The 18,652-nt window shown below is 39.7% G+C and overlaps 3 protein-coding genes across 5 annotated transcripts; 2 read left to right on the forward strand and 1 right to left on the reverse strand.

Annotated features, from left to right (window-relative positions):
• Positions 1–5,232: 5,232 nt before the first annotated feature.
• LOC118242363 (polycystic kidney disease protein 1-like 2) lies at positions 5,233–7,290 on the forward strand. The gene is made up of 6 exons (XM_035533148.1): positions 5,233–5,385; positions 5,483–5,584; positions 5,725–5,903; positions 6,241–6,384; positions 6,555–6,885; positions 7,072–7,290. Exons 1-6 carry the CDS (start codon positions 5,233–5,235, stop codon positions 7,288–7,290), a joined length of 1,128 nt encoding a protein of 375 aa, XP_035389041.1.
• Positions 7,291–7,359: 69 nt separating this feature from the next.
• LOC118242143 (polycystic kidney disease protein 1-like 2) lies at positions 7,360–11,464 on the forward strand. The gene is made up of 5 exons (XM_035530809.1): positions 7,360–7,565; positions 7,998–8,193; positions 9,893–10,109; positions 10,198–10,282; positions 10,470–11,464. Exons 1-5 carry the CDS (start codon positions 7,478–7,480, stop codon positions 10,514–10,516), a joined length of 633 nt encoding a protein of 210 aa, XP_035386702.1. The 5' UTR covers positions 7,360–7,477; the 3' UTR covers positions 10,517–11,464.
• A 1,068-nt stretch (positions 11,465–12,532) lies between these two features.
• Positions 12,533–17,515, reverse strand: ist1 (IST1 factor associated with ESCRT-III). 3 transcript variants are annotated; one of them, XM_027012205.2, is made up of 10 exons: positions 17,425–17,515; positions 16,755–16,865; positions 16,494–16,674; positions 16,312–16,399; positions 16,085–16,168; positions 15,874–15,984; positions 15,612–15,794; positions 14,971–15,081; positions 14,294–14,303; positions 12,533–14,202 (listed from the first exon to the last, which is right to left on the reverse strand). In XM_027012205.2, the coding sequence occupies exons 2-10, from the start codon at positions 16,840–16,842 to the stop codon at positions 14,036–14,038; spliced, it is 1,023 nt and encodes a 340-aa protein (XP_026868006.2). In that variant the 5' UTR covers positions 16,843–16,865; positions 17,425–17,515; the 3' UTR covers positions 12,533–14,035. The 3 variants fall into 3 exon arrangements, with proteins under 3 accessions (XP_026868006.2, XP_026867996.2, XP_026868014.2); XM_027012195.2 differs by having other exon boundaries at positions 14,294–14,342; XM_027012213.2 differs by lacking the exon at positions 14,971–15,081 and having other exon boundaries at positions 14,294–14,342.
• Between the last annotated feature and the right edge of the window lie 1,137 nt (positions 17,516–18,652).

Raw genomic sequence — 18,652 nt, forward strand, 5'->3', positions numbered from 1 at the left:
CACTGCCTGAAGGAGTTCTCGCGATGTTTGGACTCGCCACGGCGCTGCGTCGCTGCCAAGACCCATCCAAAAATCGCTTACCCAGGAACACCCAGCGCTTCCATCTTCAGTTCCTTACTGTGCCACATTTACACCACTTTTGCTATATATTGGTGTTACAAGACATAGAAGAGTAGCACACATCAGACGCAGCCATGGTCATGGCCTGTCTTTACGAGATGATGGTGTTCTTTGTGTTAATTACTTCATTTGTATGGTTACACATTCATTAACCATTTTTTGCTCATGCAGGTTCATGACTGAGTTTAGCAAAAATTCTTACATTTTAATTAATTTTCTGTCTACAAATTACTTGGCATATTTCTTAACTTCAAATCTAGAAGTCAGACCTTAGGTTAAGACAAGTTAAATCAGACTTTGCATGTAGTTTGAGTGTCTCCTGTCATTTTCCTAATGAGGTTAGCTCACATTCACTGTTTTCACAAGAAGAGTTGTGCCATTTGCCTAAGACGGGACAGAAACTCCTTGTTTTCCAGTCTATAATCTTCACTGCAAGGAAAGTTTGCTTTTCAGGCCTTTCTACTATGGTGTTCCTAAGGCAGATATCTGTGTACTGCTGGATTTCAGGGGCTTTTTTCTTTGCCGCCTCTGAGTTCTGTGATGACAATAGCGGTGGCCCCACATATGATTACCGAGATGTCACTGAATGTGCTTTGGAGAACGTATGCTACGAATTTGCTGGAGAGCCCAAGACGTGGGCCCAGGCAAGAGACGCATGTGCAGAACGAGGGGGGAAACTTCTCAGTGTCCTAGACTGTAAAATTAAGCAGTTCTTACAAAACCGGTCGACTGAAGTCGGGGTCACAGCTGGAGCCTGGTGGGTCTCCGAGCCTTTGATGGGACTGTACATTAGCAACTCTGCGAGTGGTGAGTAGTAAGTCACAGACATATCAGTACAGGTTGCTTTTCTCACTTGTTTGTGTGGTTTGTTTGTGCGTGTGTGGGTGTGTGTTCGGGTAACTTAAATGTCCAAAAATCAAAAAATTCTGTGCCAAGAAAATGTCACTGTAAGTCTGACTGTAGAATAAAAGCAAATTGTTCGTGTAGGGTTTCAGACAGTTTTCCTGTTTTCCAATATGTAAAATAATACAGTATTCCATACAGTGTCAGAAACTACAGAAGCAATTGTATAAAGTCAATACACCAGCCTCAAATGAATACACTGCTGTATAGAATTCTCCAATGTTAAGGATGAAAGAAAAACATCCAAAACCAGTTTAAAATGCTCTGGAAAAATAATCCATAAAAAATCCTTAAAAAAAAAAATCCTTAAAAAATCTTTTTGAAGTTTAACACTCAACATGGTTGAGGTGAGTGTGTGGTGATTCAGGCATGTAGTTTGCACATGCTAAGTGGTAACCATAAACATCCTTAACCTATTAGCTGCATTAGCCTCGAAAGCTGCAGTACAACTAAAGAAAAAATTACACACCAAACATAGATTATTGATTACATTTGGGGTAAAAGGAAAATTGTGTAAATTAGATGTTTTGTTGAAACCCTTGATTTCTGTTGCCCTTTTTGCCTTATCTAGCTGCCATACAATAGATTTATAAAAAAAAATAGCATTATAAAAAAATAGCATTATAAAAAAAAAAAGAAGAAAAGAAAAAAGGTTAACTTGATTGATTGATTGATTGATTGAACAATAGATTGATTGGTTGTTTATGGTAAATGCAGGTTCATACATTAATACGACTGCTAGCAGTAATGGAACTCTTCTTAACCCGCCATTTTGCACATATGTGACGATGGAGCCATTCCATCTGATGACAACATCTGACTGCAATATGACCTTGGGTTACCTGTGCACTCTAGGTAAACTAGATTGCATAAATGACACTTTTACTTTGAGTCAATGTAGATGACAAATTCACCGTTAATATGAGAATATGAGTATAAATTGTTAACTTGATTCAAAGATTTAAGATGCTTTATGACTCTCAGATTTTGAAACAGCAGTGAATTCTTCTGGAAATGTTAGAAAACAGAGAGATGCAAATCAGGATCAGCAAAGTAAGACAATATTATAACAATTTAATATAATATGATGAAGTCACATGTTCTGTACACAGATAGCTTTTCTCTCACACACACTCTTCCTCTCTCTCCATCTCTCTTTCTCTTCTAGTATACCTGCTGTTAGGTAATATGGATCCAACAATAATAGACTCAGTAGCATTCCTCAAGGTCAGTGAGATGTTTATTTAAATAAGTATATTTGGTAGGTGCTGATACACTTCTGTACTTCCCATCTAATCTCATGGTATAATTTGCAGAACGCCAAAAATATATTATCCCTACTGGAAACACAACAGGTCCAGATCTCACAACAACAAAAGGTGATGTATATCTAAATACTCTGATATATATATATATATATATATATATATATATATATATATATATATATATATATATTTGTTATTTCAGCACTAAACTTTCTTAGTTTAGGCAATCACACTATGAATGCATCATTAAGAGTTTGACATGTGATGCTGAGGTTTTTCTCTGATCAGAGGTGAGAAGAGCAATCTAAGACAATTCTCATGTAAAAGTATTGTTACTTAAAATTCAAGCATAAGCCACCTACCAAGAAACAACCTGAGTAGAAGTAAAAGAACAGCAAGTTTGTTGGTTTTTCTTTTGTTATTCTTCCAGTCAAACTGTACATATAGTTTACTAATCATTTTTGCTGTGTTGAGTTTGCCTACATGTTTGTAGTGGCCTTTGACACGAATGCCACATTTTGTTTTTGTTTTGTTTTACAGTTTACGGGTGACTTTAATTTATTGCACCCTGTTTGGTATGAGTGTATGTGTGTGTGAGCTCAATTAGTTCTTCTTCCCGTTTCAACTGACAGATTAAATATCTCAAATACCTGTATAACTGGACAAAAATCAATGGTCCAAGCAACTACCAACTCATTGTTAACTGCACTGGTGGAATGCTCATGTACTCCCTAGAGCAGTGTGACATTGGTGGCCAATCAGACCAGAATGTAAGCCAAAGAAAAAAAAGAAAAAATTGTGTTGCACAGTGCACTTTACAAGCTGTAGACTGTAAATGCTGTTGCTACCAAGTGTGTCTTAATCCAACAGTATGGGGACCTGCTCGCTATTGCTGATATGATTTTTGAAGAGATTAGTCAACAGATGCTCAATGTAGGGAGTAACAAAAATGTTATGGTACTTGCCACAGGCACCCTTTATGCAAGCAGGTAAGTCAAGGACAAAAATAAAGTTGTACTTAACTGAGTGGCACTTAAATATACATTTGGTAATTACTAAACCAGTATTACTGCAAACTCATATGAATGCTTACAGCCATGCAGGTTTGGCATTTACCTTCTGTTGTTTTTTCTTTCTTCTAAAGGCAGATGCCAAAACAGATGGATAAAATGTTTATTGGGTCAAAGGAGACTGGCCCTTACTTCCAGTTGCCTTCTTTTTCTGCGATGGAGACACAACTTCCCACTGGCCCTATCACTGTTCAGGTGTGATGTTGCATTCAGCCAAGTTCAGACCATTGGAGCTTCCAAATATCAGCTTCCATGAACTATCTATGGACCATCTATGAACTATCTATGAACAATTTATGGTTGATTTCTAGGCTACTGCAGAACAGACTGCATCACAGTGTAGCATTGAAGGGTGTGAGCCACACAGATCATAATACGCAGGAGGATGAGTTTCTAATATGTTGCATTCTAAGCATGAGTTTGGGGATGAGTTTCTAATATGTGATTTATTTTCGTGAATATTGAATGTTCTTTGTCTGCACCTCTCCAGCTGATGAATTACCGTCTGAACCCACTGAGTGAAAGTTCAAATGAGAGCATCACTGGCACTGTTTGCAACCTCGCACTAAAGTCTGATTCATTAGAAATTAAACTCAGTAATCTCACAGATTTTATCGAGGTGATAACTGCTCATAACTTGGTTCTATAATAATTCATTATTAACTAATCCGAGAAAACACAATAATGGTGGACTGAAATACTCCATTTCTCTCTCTCTCTCTCTCTCTCTCTCTCTCTCTCTCTCTCTCTGCAGATGTTCCTACCTCGTTATGGAGCTGTGGACACCACACCTGTGAACATGTCCTTAAAAGAAGGATTTGCTCTCATCACATCCTTCAACATCTCTGACATAAATTCAACTGTGGTGATTTGTGCAAGGCCTGACCAGAATATTTCTCTCCAGCTGCAACTCTCTCAAACCTACAAGTCCAACCTTAACAGCACCCAGAAACAAACCATCCTCACCGACCAAGGTAAAGACTGTAAGGAAAAATCTAATTTTCTGTTTCCATATCATTGAAATGGCATTAAGTTCTAAAATGGATCAGACATAAGTAATTGGGTCTTAAAGCTACACTCTGTACATTAAGGCTATAATAAAATTGGACACCAAAAAGCTTAATTTGCCATATGGCTTAAAATAAGATATCTTGTAAGCATCAAATACTGACAGTTCTAGAATGGTTTAGTAGGAATGGCTTCCAGAATAATTGTAGATATACAATACTAAAGTGTTAATTATAAAACTGCTTTGAAAATCATAATCTACTTCACAATATCCAATTATGTTTGCACACCATGTCATACCAAAAAAAATCTCCTCGTTTGTTTTTACTTGCTGCACCTGAAACAGAGGATTACCAATGGCTCATCACCCCTGAAATGATGGGAGGTGTTAATGGCACCTGGCATGTGAGCATAACAGCACTCAACTCCAATTTAAGCAAACCAGTTACCATCTCAGTTTCCCTTCTGACATTTAAGTGTATGTTTTGGGATACAGTCCAAAATGAATGGAGTACCTTTGGTTGCAAGGTGAGCGTTTATCCATCACTGTGTTATTGCAAAGGCTCTGAATCTGTCTGTAGTCTACATACTACATCTTTTTTATACACCTAACTTATTCCCATTCACAAGAGGTCCGCAGTGTTCTAAAGTCTCTTTCATCTTTGTGAGCAGGAATACAGCACAAATGTGGACAGTATCAAGCACTTATGACAGCACTAAAATTATACACCATCAAATGATGGACATTTTAAGTGCTGTGTCTGTATATAATCTTTGTTACACAGGTTGGCCCCAAATCAGTACCCAACATGACCCACTGTTTATGTAATCACAACACATTTTACGGGAGTTCCTTTTTTGTGATGCCCAATCACGTGGACCTGTCCCAGACCGCAGTCCTCTTTGCCACTGTGAAGCAGAACTACGTGGTCGTGACTGTACTCAGTGCTTTCTTTCTACTGTATCTGATCATTGTGATGTGGGCGTGGTACGCCGACCGGTTCGCTCTCCGAACGGTACAGCATCTCTAGACACGCCTCCGTCCACAGTTCCATATATGTCACATGCATGCTGACCAGGTGACAGCACTTTCTCCATCTGTACGCTTCCCAGCGGAAGATGACGCTGTTGGAGGACAACCATCCATGTGCCCATTATAACTACCTGCTCAACATACAGACAGGAAGCCGGAGTGGGGCAGGCACCTCGGCCAAGGTTAGCAGGAGAACTCTTACTGGCTCTCAGGAAAAAATGGTTGCCGTCTGAGAAGTAAATGAAACACCATAAAAGGAGTTGTTGATTTAGGGAAAGTATTACCCTGGACACGGTGTCAGTAGCGCTTGTGTTCTGTGTAGGTTATGATCAGTATGGAAGGTACAGAAGGGGTGAGCAAGCCCCATCACCTGTCTGACCCAGACAAGCCGGTGTTTGAGAAGGGAGGGGTTGACATGTTTCTGCTCAGCAGTCCATTTCCTTTGGGAGAGCTACAGGGCATTAAGCTATGGCACGATAACTCCGGAGGGCACCCTGACTGGTGAACATGAGTTTAAATATCCCTCTCTTTGCATAGGCTTTGAATACATTTTCACATGGAATACACATGGAATACCTTTAAAAAATAAAACCATTCTGACCTTGTGGTCTATCATTTAACAATGGTTTGTGTAAAGCAATTTGGAGATTATATAAAGAAATAAGGCTTTCATGTCAGGAGAGCTTTAGTAGCTCAAATTTGAATGCACCTTATCTTCCCCTCCTACATGACCTTCTGATCAGACTTTTAGTCCTAAATGAAAATGCCAGGAACACATATACGGCAAGAAAAAGTCTTGTATAATTGTGTACTGTTATGCATTATTCTATTTGACCAGGTACTTGAACAAAGTGACAGTGCAGGACTTGCAGTCACGGAATGTCTGGCACTTTCTGTGTTCAACGTGGCTAACTTCGACAGGAGACAGCACGTGTGCTAGGACCTTCAACCCAGCAAAGAAGAACGAGATCGCCAGTTTCGGGTGCTAAAATAGAAATAGAAGTTATATGTATATATTTATTTATTTTAAAATTCAGTCCTGATGTGTGGGTTTGATAATGGTTTTATTTTCATGTCTTTTTTTTTTTTACCAATGGTACTTACTATGGTTTCTATGGAGCTCACACACATATTTCCTGTGTTCCATGCCAGCAACATTTTCCAAGCTCGTACATCCACTGGATTCCGGGACGAGCACATTTGGATGTCTGTCGTAGATCCACCACGACACAGCCCCTTCACCCGCATGCAGAGAGTGTCCTGCTGCATGTCGCTGCTACTGTGTACCATGGCCATCAATATCATGTTCTGGAATATTCCCAAAAATGAGGACTCTCCTGTCATCATCAAGATAGGTCCGAGAGCCCCTGCCCGGAGCAATCAGCATCAGAATGCAAATGTCACATCCTTGACTTTCATCATCTTGCCTTGTGCAGTATCAGGGGATTCAAAGTCATATATAATCAGCTTGACAAGCACCTCTGTGACTGAGATTCTGCACAGAATACACACATCTCCTTTGCCATATATGGGTATCAATCAACATAAGGGCAAGATAAAGAAGAAAATATAATTAATTAGGCATTGAAAAATAATGCCGCCGCAAAAATCTCAAACACACAGATGCTGTTCCTCTGATCCTGCAGGGTCTTTTTCGCTGACCTGGCAGCAAATCATGGTAGCGGTGGAGAGCGCCCTGCTCATGTTCCCGGTCAACATCCTCATCGTCACCATATTCCGCAGCATCAAGCCGCGTATTCTTGATGCCAAGGACAAGTCCGAGACCAGGGACAACAGCAAACCCCATGCTGTTTCCATGCACACCATTCTCAAGGTCCCCAACATGTGCCAGCGGAGCTGGGATGTTGTAGTGGCTGTGCTAACTTAAGCATCAGTCATTTTGCAAATATGGCCTTAAATACTTAGTTGTGTAAAGTGGCTTAAAATGCAACTAGCTTCAAGTTCCGAATATTATCACATTTTGATTTTGAAGGCTTATGAAAGATGTCTTATTCTCCATCTTTTAGGACACCGAGGATATTGTGACTCTTCTCAGCAAAAGCCCCAAAAACCAGATGGCACCCATGCAGCAAAAGGCTGAGTCGAGTGCAGATCTGTTCTCAGCTCTGAATCAACTGCATGAAATCATTTACATGATGCAAGGTTTCTCTGCTTCTAACAGCCATTGCATGTCTATCATTACTGTCTAGCATTTGAACGTCTTATATTAAAGTGAACTGAGATAATGAACCGATATTAAAACAGTTTTGCAATCTCTCTAAATGCTTGTCTTCATATAGAACATGCTGACACTGATGTGAATGGTTTGTTACAGGAGCTGTATTGCATGCACATTGCATGCATAGGCATATTTAGATGTGTACTAATTTGTACCCTTGGGTTATTGCTCTTTATCACATCTAGAAGTTAGAAAGCCCAGTTACAAGTTTTACTTGAAGGGTTTAAGGATTGTAACCTTGAACAAACACTGTGCACTTTGTCAGTGTGCCAAGTACTGTCTGTGTCTGTTAAATGGATACGAGTGCATTAGGCCTGAGGCTGGAGTTAAAGCCCTTCACGTGTGTGTGCTGGCAGGGCAGGGTGACAGCAGCCTGCACTGGGCTTATTGCAGCTCATTCGTGTTCTACTCGCTGTGCCATCTGGCTCTGCTGCTTGAGAATGTGGGCGAGAAGGCCTTCCTGAACCTCGAGGAGCTGCAGCTAGCCCGGAGCAATACAAGCCTGATGCTCAAGATGGCGGAGATGGTCTCCGTCAGCCACACGGTCCAGAGGTCGGAATTATGCTTCGTAAACCTTAGTAAATACAGGATTCTCTGAATCCTGTATTAATTATTCTGTATTATTCTCTGAATCCTGTATTAATAATGGATTATAAATGCAGTATATGGAATATATAATGCTTTATAATGTCTGCCATAAGCCTCATTAGTTATAGCTACACAACACCTTATCAAGCAAAAATGTATAAATTCATAGAGCCAGGTTTTATAAAGAATTATAACATTTGTTCATGATAACATTATTGTTGTAATGCACTATAATAGATTCTGACACACACACATACACACACACACCTCCGAAGAAGATTCCAGGTGGGTAACTGCAGTGCACTGCAGTCCCTATGGCCTTTTCCAAACCTTAGCCTGGCTCTTCTTTGCTTCTCATTGATGAAGGGCTTCTTTCAAGCTTTGCACATCATCCTTGCCCCTGGGAGCCTGTTTTGAACCTTTTTCACCAAGCACGTCTCTCTAGCTGCTGTTTCCCATTCCTGTGTAGGTCACTTGATGTCATCCTATGGTTATGGAGTGACATTTGAATGCGTGGTCATCCTGCTCAGTGGAGAGTTATTTTCGCTCTTATTATTTTGCTGCTTAGCCATATTCTTATGAACCTCCGTCTTTGACATTTTAAAAATGCGGGCACGCTGATGCTCACTGTATCACTCTGTGAGTAAAGCCAGGATTGAATCCTTCTTTTCTGCACTCAAAACTTTTCTTTTCCGGTCTTTTAACATAATCAATAGAGTGTTGGAATTCAACAGACATTGGAATACAATGGCTGCCATCCATGTAGAGATGCTGATATAAGTGACGTAGCTTACAGACACACCATATATATATATATATATATATATATATATATATATATATATATATATATATATATATATATATATATATATATACATACATATATTTCAGACAGAAGTCCCTCGTCAGCTGTGCAAGCAAATAAGAAGCATTTCCTGTACTTGACTTCAAGATTTTACTCACCTCAAATCTTCTTCTGTGTGTGTGTATGTGTGTGTGTGTGTGTGTGTGTGTGTGTATTATAATGCATTATAACTTGTGATAAAGTAAACCAGAACCTGTTATAGTGCATTGCAATAATGTGTAATGTTCTTATGACCAATTATTAGAATTCTTTACAAAACCTCACTTTATGGAATCATATACTCTTGCTTTATAAGGCATTGTGTAGCTATAACTACTAATGAGGAATTATACAGATGTGTGGCATGCATTATAAAGCATTATATATGCCACCCAACACATTATAAATGCATTTATGCTTTATAAATACAGGGTTCACAGGACGCGCTTCCCCAGTGTCTGCTGTGCTTTATCTGTTCTTGTATCATTTGGTGTGTCATGTTTCCTCCCCTAAGAAATCTTCCTGACTTTCGTCATGCCTGCTACTCTCATCCCTTCTCTTGCTTCCTTTTATAATTACCCAGTGTGCACCCTCTGTTACATTCATTCAATCATCCTCTTTTCTCATTCATCAGTACTTTTGATCTCTTCCTCAGTTCCCTTCTCATGAGCTGTTCTGAACGACCTTCATTCGGTCGTCTCATGCATCTTGATGTTCTGACAAAAGCGATAAAGTGATGGTTTCTCTCACACCTTCTCCTCGACTGCACGCCGTCCCGTATTAACGGTTAATGTTTTATCGCCCTTTTCATCCTAGCCCTGCACCTGTGTCTGCAAAGAAGAAGAAACAAAGCTGCAAGCTCCCTTGGTGGTTTGTGTTTGTTGGTTGGACGCTTCTTTTTGGCATAAGTGGGGCGTCTACCTTCTTCACCCTGCTGTACGGCTTCCAGTATGGGAAGGAGTCCTCTGTTCAGTGGCTGATCACCCTGACGCTGTCCCTCTTCCAGAGTATTTTTATCATCCAGCCTCTGAAGGTAAATATGAAAGCTTTCAGATTCCATCTGATAATTACAGCACACCGTTGAACCTGACGTAGCTGATGGATGTCGGTTGAAACGGTAGGTTGTCGGTCTGGCCATCTTCTTCGCACTCATCCTGAGACCCGTGGCAGTGGAGGACAATGGAGAGGTGGAGCTCTTGCTGCAGGGTAAGAACAGGATGCTTCACTATGGTAATCAGTACACAACACACCGAGCCTGCAGCGCAGCATGCAGTTAAAATCAAACGAGTTTGCCTTCTTCTGCCTTTATGAGTCCTTAAGTCTGAGACTCTAGCAGTTTTTCCCTTAAAAAGGTACAATATATATTCTTACATATATTTGTATATTTCTGCAGAACAACGGAAAAGGTGCGAGATGTTCTGCGGACGGCAAACGTCATGATGTGAGGATGGCCAGCGATGCTGACATTCTACATTTTCATTCCTGAGAGTTTCATGTAGAAGATTGCAAGTCCAGTCTTTTGTATCAGAATGCGTTGTATATGTCTGGATTTTCCTCATAAATTAAATGTTGTATACAGTTCACTAGCAGTTTTCTGCAGATAAATCATACCCTGCAGTTTGTAAGTAACTGGACAAATAACACAGTCTTTTTTATGTTGAATTTGTACACGCTAAATTTAAAGCAATATTTAGTGCAGACTGTCAGCTTTAATTCAGGGGTATTTGCATATTATTGGGTGAACAAAATTGAACACTTAGTTCTTTTTATCTATAGTCCAATTGTCCCTTCATTTAAGGGGAACGCAAGTATTTAGACAAAAACATGTTTAAATACTCTTGAATTAAAACTGACATTATGTACTTACACTATTCCATTAATTCACTATGCCGGAGTACAAAGCCAAAACAACAAAACATCTCACTGTTCAGTTGCTTATGGACTGCACTAAATACTTATTATATATTTAAAAGTAGTTTTGTTGTATACAACAAAATTTTCAATAACTTCATCTGACATGCTGATGTGTAGCTAGACATTCAATATTCCAAGATTAGCAGAGCAAAAGAAAATATGTTGCTGCACTTTGTATAGTCTAGTATGTGAGAAGAGAAATGGACTGTGAACATAATCACAAAATAGACAATTTTTTTATAGTTTTATGGATTTTTTGAACTTATATTGATGTCTATTCTAAGGTCATAAACTTCAGTACTCATAAAAGAATTTACATGCTTTGTTTAAATGTCAGTGGAAAGAAAATATCCTTTTTTGGCAGAGATAACACTCCTGTCTGTGGAGTTTTATATTTATCAGAGAAGAGCTTTAAACACTTTTTACCTCTGTATGAAGAATTCAGGAATAAAGAGCTTGTTGCATTTTATTGCGAGTCTTGCGTCCAATTTTACAACCTTCGTTTCAATAGTAATTCCCACTGGTCGGATTTGTTCCATTTCTTTTACATTTAATGTTGAGAATTACCAGATGTAAATCATAGCCGGAGGATTGAACGTCATCAGTCTCCTTAAAGCTCTTCTATTTAGTGCACACTTCATGTATTGCCTGAAGGAGCTGGCAGCTGTCTCTGCGGGTCAGCGCTCTCACTGCCTATGCAGCGGTAATAAGGCACTCATCTGCATTTCAGCTTACCTTTTCTGCAGGAGGCTAATGGGAGGTGAGCAGTGAACTACCATTTGAAGCAGGTGCGGTAGTGGCAGACCTTTTCTGAAACTGGACTCTGAGAGAACAAGCAGGTGAAGGTTGCCAGAGAGCCACCCCCGACAGGCATTAAGCAGCTGTACCACAGCCTCCTGTACTCCTCGTCTTGGCCTTTCCGAGCATGCTGGTTTTTTTTTGCTGCACATGGCACTGCACTAGGGTGGCCTGGCTCATGCTCTTAACCTCGAAGTCCTACCCTGAGTGTGTCTTGCTGGATACAAATGTGGCTGGTACGGGAACACCTGCAAGCATGATCTCTAGAGCTAGACATACTCTAGACCACAGGCACGTATTAACTGGGGGGGAGCATTCAGTATTCTACAGTCCCGCATAGATTTGGCAGATTCAGAGCAACAAATCAGCTGCCATTCATTGCTATCCAATTTATTTTTAAATATATAAATATCTACACAGCTGCAGTGTAGAATTTACACTGAATTTTATCATATATGTATGCAATGTATGTACTTTAGGCTCCTAACAAAACATACAACCTGGAGATAAAAGGTTCAATGATTGAGGTTTGTGGAAACCATAAGTACACAAACAGCACAAGGCCAGCCTCTAGTGGTCATGCTGCATAATCCACCTGGGCTCTGGAACCCGCCTTTTTTTCAACTAAAGTTTAAAAACTCTTTCCTCCTCCCTCAAATTAAGCAACCTTTTTTTGTTTCCCCCTGAAAGTAAGTTAAAAGCACAACATGCTATTAATAAAGAAAAGGAATACAATGAAACGCATAATTCAAATTAGTATTTTAATAAAATCATTATTTAGGAGTAGCATCAGAAAAGTTGAGTATATACTTTATTATATGACCATCTGATATGTTTCAGATACATACAAAGCATTCCTAAATTCCCCATATTGCTCCAATATCTGCTCTGTTCTCCACACAGTAGTGTTAGTCTTTTTCAGAGGGACAATGCAGAAATAATAAGCTAGCAATAAACACACAGCAACTTTACCAATAAAACACCATCAGCCAATCATCCTTCATACATCAGAAATATATTTCCAACACCACCCAGAAGCAAAATGAATGTATATTTCTCTCTCTCTCCCTCATATATATATATATAAACACACAAACACAGAACAAAGAAATGAAAACCTTCACCAAATAAGTGACTGACAATATACAGTTAATATTTTTAATGTCATTATCACTGCACCAGCTGACTGGATGGTCACGTGTCCCAAAGGGAGGAGTGGAACGAAAGGCCGCAGATGAGGCGCTGATAAAGGCAAAGGTGTTGTGGCAAGAATGCAGAGTAAATTGACACGCGTGTAAGCTACTCTGACAAAAGAACTGCTACAGGCAGTACTCTACAGCTTTGAATTACACATCACAACCTAATTTAAGAAAATGGTGGTTCAACAGGCTCTCTCGCAACTAAATTTCAGGGCATGTCGTCATATAACGAGTGTGCAAATTCTAATTCATTCCAATGAACGCTTTACATGTCAAAACTGAAACTCTCAACAACATTAATGTAAAATACAAAGAAATGGTGAGTTCAGTTCAACTGTTATGTCAACAGGTGGCTGTCACATTCTACACGTGATCTTATCTCGTCACACCGAGGAATGATGTACATCACAGGGTAAATATGGGTAAAAATATTCCTAACACTACACTGGGCATAATCAGTTACAACAGGTTAAACCAGTCTGTTCTTTAATTACTGAAAAAGACTGCTGATTCTTTGAAACAGACAGAAAAGGTACAAACCTACAAAGGTTGATACTTTTGGCTTAAACTCATACGTCATTGCATCATCATACTGTGAAACTGTGCCCTGACTGATGAGTCCACCAAAGTGACAAAGCTAAAAGCTGTCATGACAATATCATCATACTACCTGGGTGTGGCAATGCATTAATTGTATAACACATAGGTGACGATTTTGTCGTCAAAAAGGCCTTGTATGCAAAGTGCTTTAAAAAAAGGTTCAAATACGTTTTATACCAATAGTTCAGTGAAAAGTCTTAAATAATGATGTACATGTTCAATTTCCATCAGATCCTTCACTCGGTATGTTCAGAAATAAAATAGTTAAACCTCCTCCAGAAAAAACATCAGTGTGTTTCTGAATGAGGTAAGTTTACACTGATGTCTATAATGTTTAGAAACCATTTCTGCAGATGAAGATTTAGATAGCTATCTGACCTCTGCCCTTTCCAGTCCCATGAAGGCTTTGTCAACAGGACTACAGTGGGTACAGCTGGCACCTGAGGGTTTAGGTCTTCTTCTTCAGCTCCTCAAAGCGTCGGGACAGGTCATCAAAGTCGATTTCGTCTGAGGCAGCGGTGTTCCCACCCAAGGAGGAGATGGGGAGTGTGTCGGGAACTGACGGGAGCTCGGGAATGGTGTTGTTATCGTAGATCTGGGAGGATGGGCCAGGCCCTGCACAGACAAATCAAAAATAAATGGCTGAAGAAAACAAAAGCGGAACAAATAACTCAAGGTCTCCAACAAGCATATCAGTGGAACATACCTGCAATAACCTTGGGAGAATCAGAGGGTTTGACAGCCAACTCATCAATCTTCAAAAAAAGCATCACAGTATACACAAATTATAAAAATAATTGTACATATTAACATTTTGCTACTATACAAAATGTTATGTTTAGTTGATATTGGTATTAGTGTGTTATTTCACAAATTAAAAAGCATCACATTTTTCGCATTCCGGATTGGTCTTCTAACATTAGATTCATGCATGAGCAGCAACAGCAACAAGACACTGTTGGGAAAGATTCTGAGTACAAACAGCATGCACCTGAAGAACACCTGCATAAACAATCACTTGCAAAAACATTAAAGGCTAAATTTTCTAAAGTGGCCATCAATCACTGATTACAGTGAAAGTGATCCATTTCAAATTTATCTGGGGACCATGTTATAGATACACCTTTCATCCCAAGTATTTTAACTTTCTTATACCCACAAACATTTGCATTAGTCAAATATGGCATACTTGGAGGTTAGTCTATACACTATACATATTCATCTTTCTCCCCAAGTAAGAACATATAGAATTGCCTGAAAGCAGTGCTATAGGCCCAAGTAACGAGGTATATGAACTATAATAAACTCTCCTTCCCTGTAAGGTGAACAAGTCGTCCTGGTCTGTCTGGGAGGGTGAGAAGGGGCAGGGGCAGATGCACTTACAGACTCATAGGTGGGGGGGCAGCTAGGAAGCTGTGGGGGCTGCCCTCCTCTCACCGGAGGCTGGAAGTTGTTAAAGCCATCATAGGTGCCAACAGGACCATTAAAGGGTTCCTAAAGATAGGTTTGATCAAAATACATTAAGGTGTAAAGTGTTATAGGAAAAGCCACATTCTAAAAATGATTAGTCCTAAAACCTGATTGGCTAAGCAGAGTTGGAAGCCATTGTTGGAGTTGGAAGCACACCCATGACCACTTCACAATGACTGGATTCTGTATTAATGCAATCCTCCATTGAATAGTCAAGTTTTTACAATTGCGTGGCTTAGCAACAAAAGCTTGTTAACTGACTACATGGCCTGGTGGGAGATGTGTTTATGGTGAACATTGCTAACAATAAATTACAATAATTTATTGAGCTCTGATGTAGTTACTACTTGCTACTTGAGCTACTTGAGGCTGTGTGTTACAGCGATTTTATCACAGGTAAGGCCGTTTTAGGCACTTGACTTTGCGCTGTAAGACATGGCCGCTCCTGGCTTTTTGTTTTAATAAAAACTTCGACAGGATGAAGTCTCGTCCTTGACATTACGAGGGTTAATGCACTGCGGTTCGTGGATGACTGGTAAAGATGACTGCCTTACAGCTCCTTTGGGTGGAGGGTAGTTGAAGGCCGTGGGCATGGGCATGGGCATGGGCATGGGCACGGGCACAGCAGCAGCAGGAGCAGTGAAGCCTCCTCCACCACCACCTCCTCCTCCACCGGGCTTCTTGAAGTCATGGTCCACATCTATGAGATCTGCCTCCTCCCCTGGGCATACCTCTGGCTGTAAATGCAGCAACAATTTGAGGTGGATGGACTGAATAAGGAGCAAGAGCCACATGACTGAAACTTGGGGGACTTACATGGACCATAGCATCAGGCTCATAGGGAACATTGTAATTTTTGGCAATCTCAATGAGGTAACGCTCCACCAGGATCTTTGGTGGGGCCTCCACACTCAGTTTGTGCATGAGCTGGTAAAATGAAGTTGAGTTATAGATTAAAGGAGAAAAACAGAAAATGATATTAAGTTATATTAACATGTAGTTTGATTGGGTAGGCAATTAATCCTACTCTGTCATTGACTGTTCCAATCTGGTTTGTCCTACAAAGTTTTCCATACTCCTTGCTGTATTTGGCACACAGCTGGTCTGAAACCTGTGAAAGAAACAACAGGTACGACTAATCAAAAAGTGGCAAACTGGTAACATGTGACATGTAACAATTCACATCCAAACATTTTCAGTCACATTTTAACCCCATATTGGTCCACAGGATACACCATGATATGGGCTACTAACAATTTTGAGTTCTGTAACTTCTGACTGCAGTCGAGGAGCAGCCCAGATAAGCGTGGACACTGCTTCCTGAAGGCCCGGGTCAAGCTCCCTGCAGGGAAGAAAGACAAACGTCAAGCACCGAACCAGGTACTGGTGACAGAACACAGAATATTGTCAGATAATTGCTTATGCATGAAACACACTTCATGGATTGGATTAAGCCAAAGCGTGCCAGCAGCAAATCACAGTATAACTCGAGGATCTCCATGGCTTCCACCAGATAATCTTCTCTAATGATGTGCTCTACTCTGATTCGTGCTCGCTCATCTTTCCCTGCTGACAAGTAGTCTGCGATCTCCTTCCGTGCCTTCTGAGCTAATTCAGCTAGAAAGAAAAGAAAGAATCATAGTTAAGAGAGAATTAACATCTGAGATTTTAACATGTGTGGGAGAAAATGTACTTACTTTTCTTCTTCTCGAGGAGTTTCAGGCGATTTATGACAAGTCTGAGATTGACACGCAATCGCTCTGCTTTGAATCCACCACCAAGCATGATGGTCAGCTCACTGTATACAACTAAATTACACAAGATAAACACACACAATCATTTCGCTAAGACAATGGGGCTAAATCTAAAAGTTAATCAGAACAAAAGTAGATAAAGAAGAAGAAGAAGAAGAAGCTAAATAAATGACTAAAAACTTAAAAACATTAACGACCGTGCCAGTGCTAACCACAGTCATATAACCTACAAGCGATCAGATCACATGCTAGCTATTAGCAATGTTTACCAGCTAGCTAATTCAGATATAAATACGCATTTAGCTACATTTACAAAATATCGAAGTTTGTTATACTGTTAACTTGAGCCTACGGAAAGCAAACCATTTCGGTAGAACCCATGTCACACCTCAAGTAAAACTAGACGTAAAAAACAAGGTAGCACTTATCTAGTTACCCCGACAACATCCAGCTAACCACACCAGGAAGGGAGAGCATATAGCCGGCTAGCTAACGCCATTTGAAGAAAGTAAACAAAAAACTGAACAGATATTAAAACCTACACAAACGAACAAAGCATCTCAACGGAATGACAGTACACAATATATAGATATACAGTAACTGTTACGTTTACCGTTCTACGTCGTCTCAAAAGTAGGCAGCTTATCGTATTTCGTTGTTCAAGCTTTTTCTTACTATGCAACCACTTCCGCATTGAACGTCTCTCCACTCATGACGCGTTACGTCAGCGTCTTTTTGGAAATAGTTACTCATCAACCATGATCACGTGTGTGCTTATTAAAGTATATATTTTATAAACTAACTATAAATATATATTTTATAAACTAACTATAACTGTATATTTTATAAACTAACCATAAGCATATATTTTATAAGCTATCTAGAAGCATATATTTTATAAACTAAATATAAGTCTATATTATATAACTATAAGTATATATTTCATGGCACACTGGCTTTGGTAATATCAGATCTGGTGTACAAGAAAGTATGTGCTTGAAGCTTCCCTTTGCTTTTAGAGCCTTTGGGCCAATATTAACAAAACTTTAATGGGAGAATATTGGAAACTGGGACAGGAGATGATTTATTCACAAATGAAATACAGGTCCTTGTGAATGCGCTTCATAACTTTCTGCCAGTGGAAAATGTGATGGGTGTGTGAGACAGGTGGTCTTGTTCTGGAACGAGAATGCTGGAAGGTGAATGAATGGAACCAAGATGTCAGCATGTTAACAGAAGCGTCCAAAACTGCCACCTGTTTTGGTGGACCCTGTATCCTGTGAGGCTGGGCAGTTCAAGACTTCACATGGACACTTTTTGGTCCAGAAAAGGGGAGAACTGTAAATTGGACTAGATGTTAGTTTTCATATTGTGCTTTGATTAAACGTTGCAGAACTATTATAATACATGTAATTGCTACCAGATTCTTGTCGTGAAACCTATTCATATTTTTTGTTGCAGCTGGAGATGTGATATGTCTGCCTGTTAATGTTCAGCATGGCCGCACTATAGAACAGGTAAGTTAAACGGATCAACATCTTTAACAGCAGTTCCGTGGGGTAGACAAGCTAACAGGATCAAAATATTTATTTAGGCTAGATTTAGTTTAGCTAGATTTAGTATATTTGTTTATTGCAGTAATGAGTAAAACACCATAAGAATAAATAACATATTTTTATTTAGTTAATTGTAGGTTTCAGGGTTGTTAAGTGTGTTCTAAACCAAAAGGACACAATATGCCTTTATAGAATAAGAGCTAATGAACCTATAAACAAGGACAAAAGAGTCATCTTTCATTGGGGGAAAAACAGATGGCAGATAGTAAAAGATCAGAAAACCTG

This window comes from Electrophorus electricus, chromosome 1 (assembly GCF_013358815.1).
Source record: "Electrophorus electricus isolate fEleEle1 chromosome 1, fEleEle1.pri, whole genome shotgun sequence".
Taxonomy (NCBI): domain Eukaryota; kingdom Metazoa; phylum Chordata; class Actinopteri; order Gymnotiformes; family Gymnotidae; genus Electrophorus; species Electrophorus electricus.

What these genes read in the sequence shown, in the direction of transcription:
- LOC118242363 (XM_035533148.1), top strand. Translation starts at nt 5,233, where the DNA reads ATGCCCAATCACGTGGACCTGTCCCAGACCGCAGTCCTCTTTGCCACT. An exon ending in GGGCAGGCACCTCGGCCAAG is followed by an intron (nt 5,585 to 5,724) that starts GTTAGCAGGAGA and finishes TGTTCTGTGTAG; the next exon opens with GTTATGATCAGTATGGAAGG. An exon ending in TCCGGAGGGCACCCTGACTG is followed by an intron (nt 5,904 to 6,240) that starts GTGAACATGAGT and finishes CTATTTGACCAG; the next exon opens with GTACTTGAACAAAGTGACAG.
- LOC118242143 (XM_035530809.1), top strand. Translation starts at nt 7,478, where the DNA reads ATGGCACCCATGCAGCAAAAGGCTGAGTCGAGTGCAGATCTGTTCTCA. An exon ending in AATCATTTACATGATGCAAG is followed by an intron (nt 7,566 to 7,997) that starts GTTTCTCTGCTT and finishes GTGTGCTGGCAG; the next exon opens with GGCAGGGTGACAGCAGCCTG. An exon ending in GGTGGAGCTCTTGCTGCAGG is followed by an intron (nt 10,283 to 10,469) that starts GTAAGAACAGGA and finishes ATATTTCTGCAG; the next exon opens with AACAACGGAAAAGGTGCGAG.
- ist1 (XM_027012195.2), bottom strand. Translation starts at nt 16,842, where the DNA reads ATGCTTGGTGGTGGATTCAAAGCAGAGCGATTGCGTGTCAATCTCAGA. An exon ending in AAGTTACAGAACTCAAAATT is followed by an intron (nt 16,169 to 16,311) that starts GTTAGTAGCCCA and finishes TTTCTTTCACAG; the next exon opens with GTTTCAGACCAGCTGTGTGC. An exon ending in GCCCCCCCACCTATGAGTCT is followed by an intron (nt 14,343 to 14,970) that starts GTAAGTGCATCT and finishes CTTTTTTTGAAG; the next exon opens with ATTGATGAGTTGGCTGTCAA.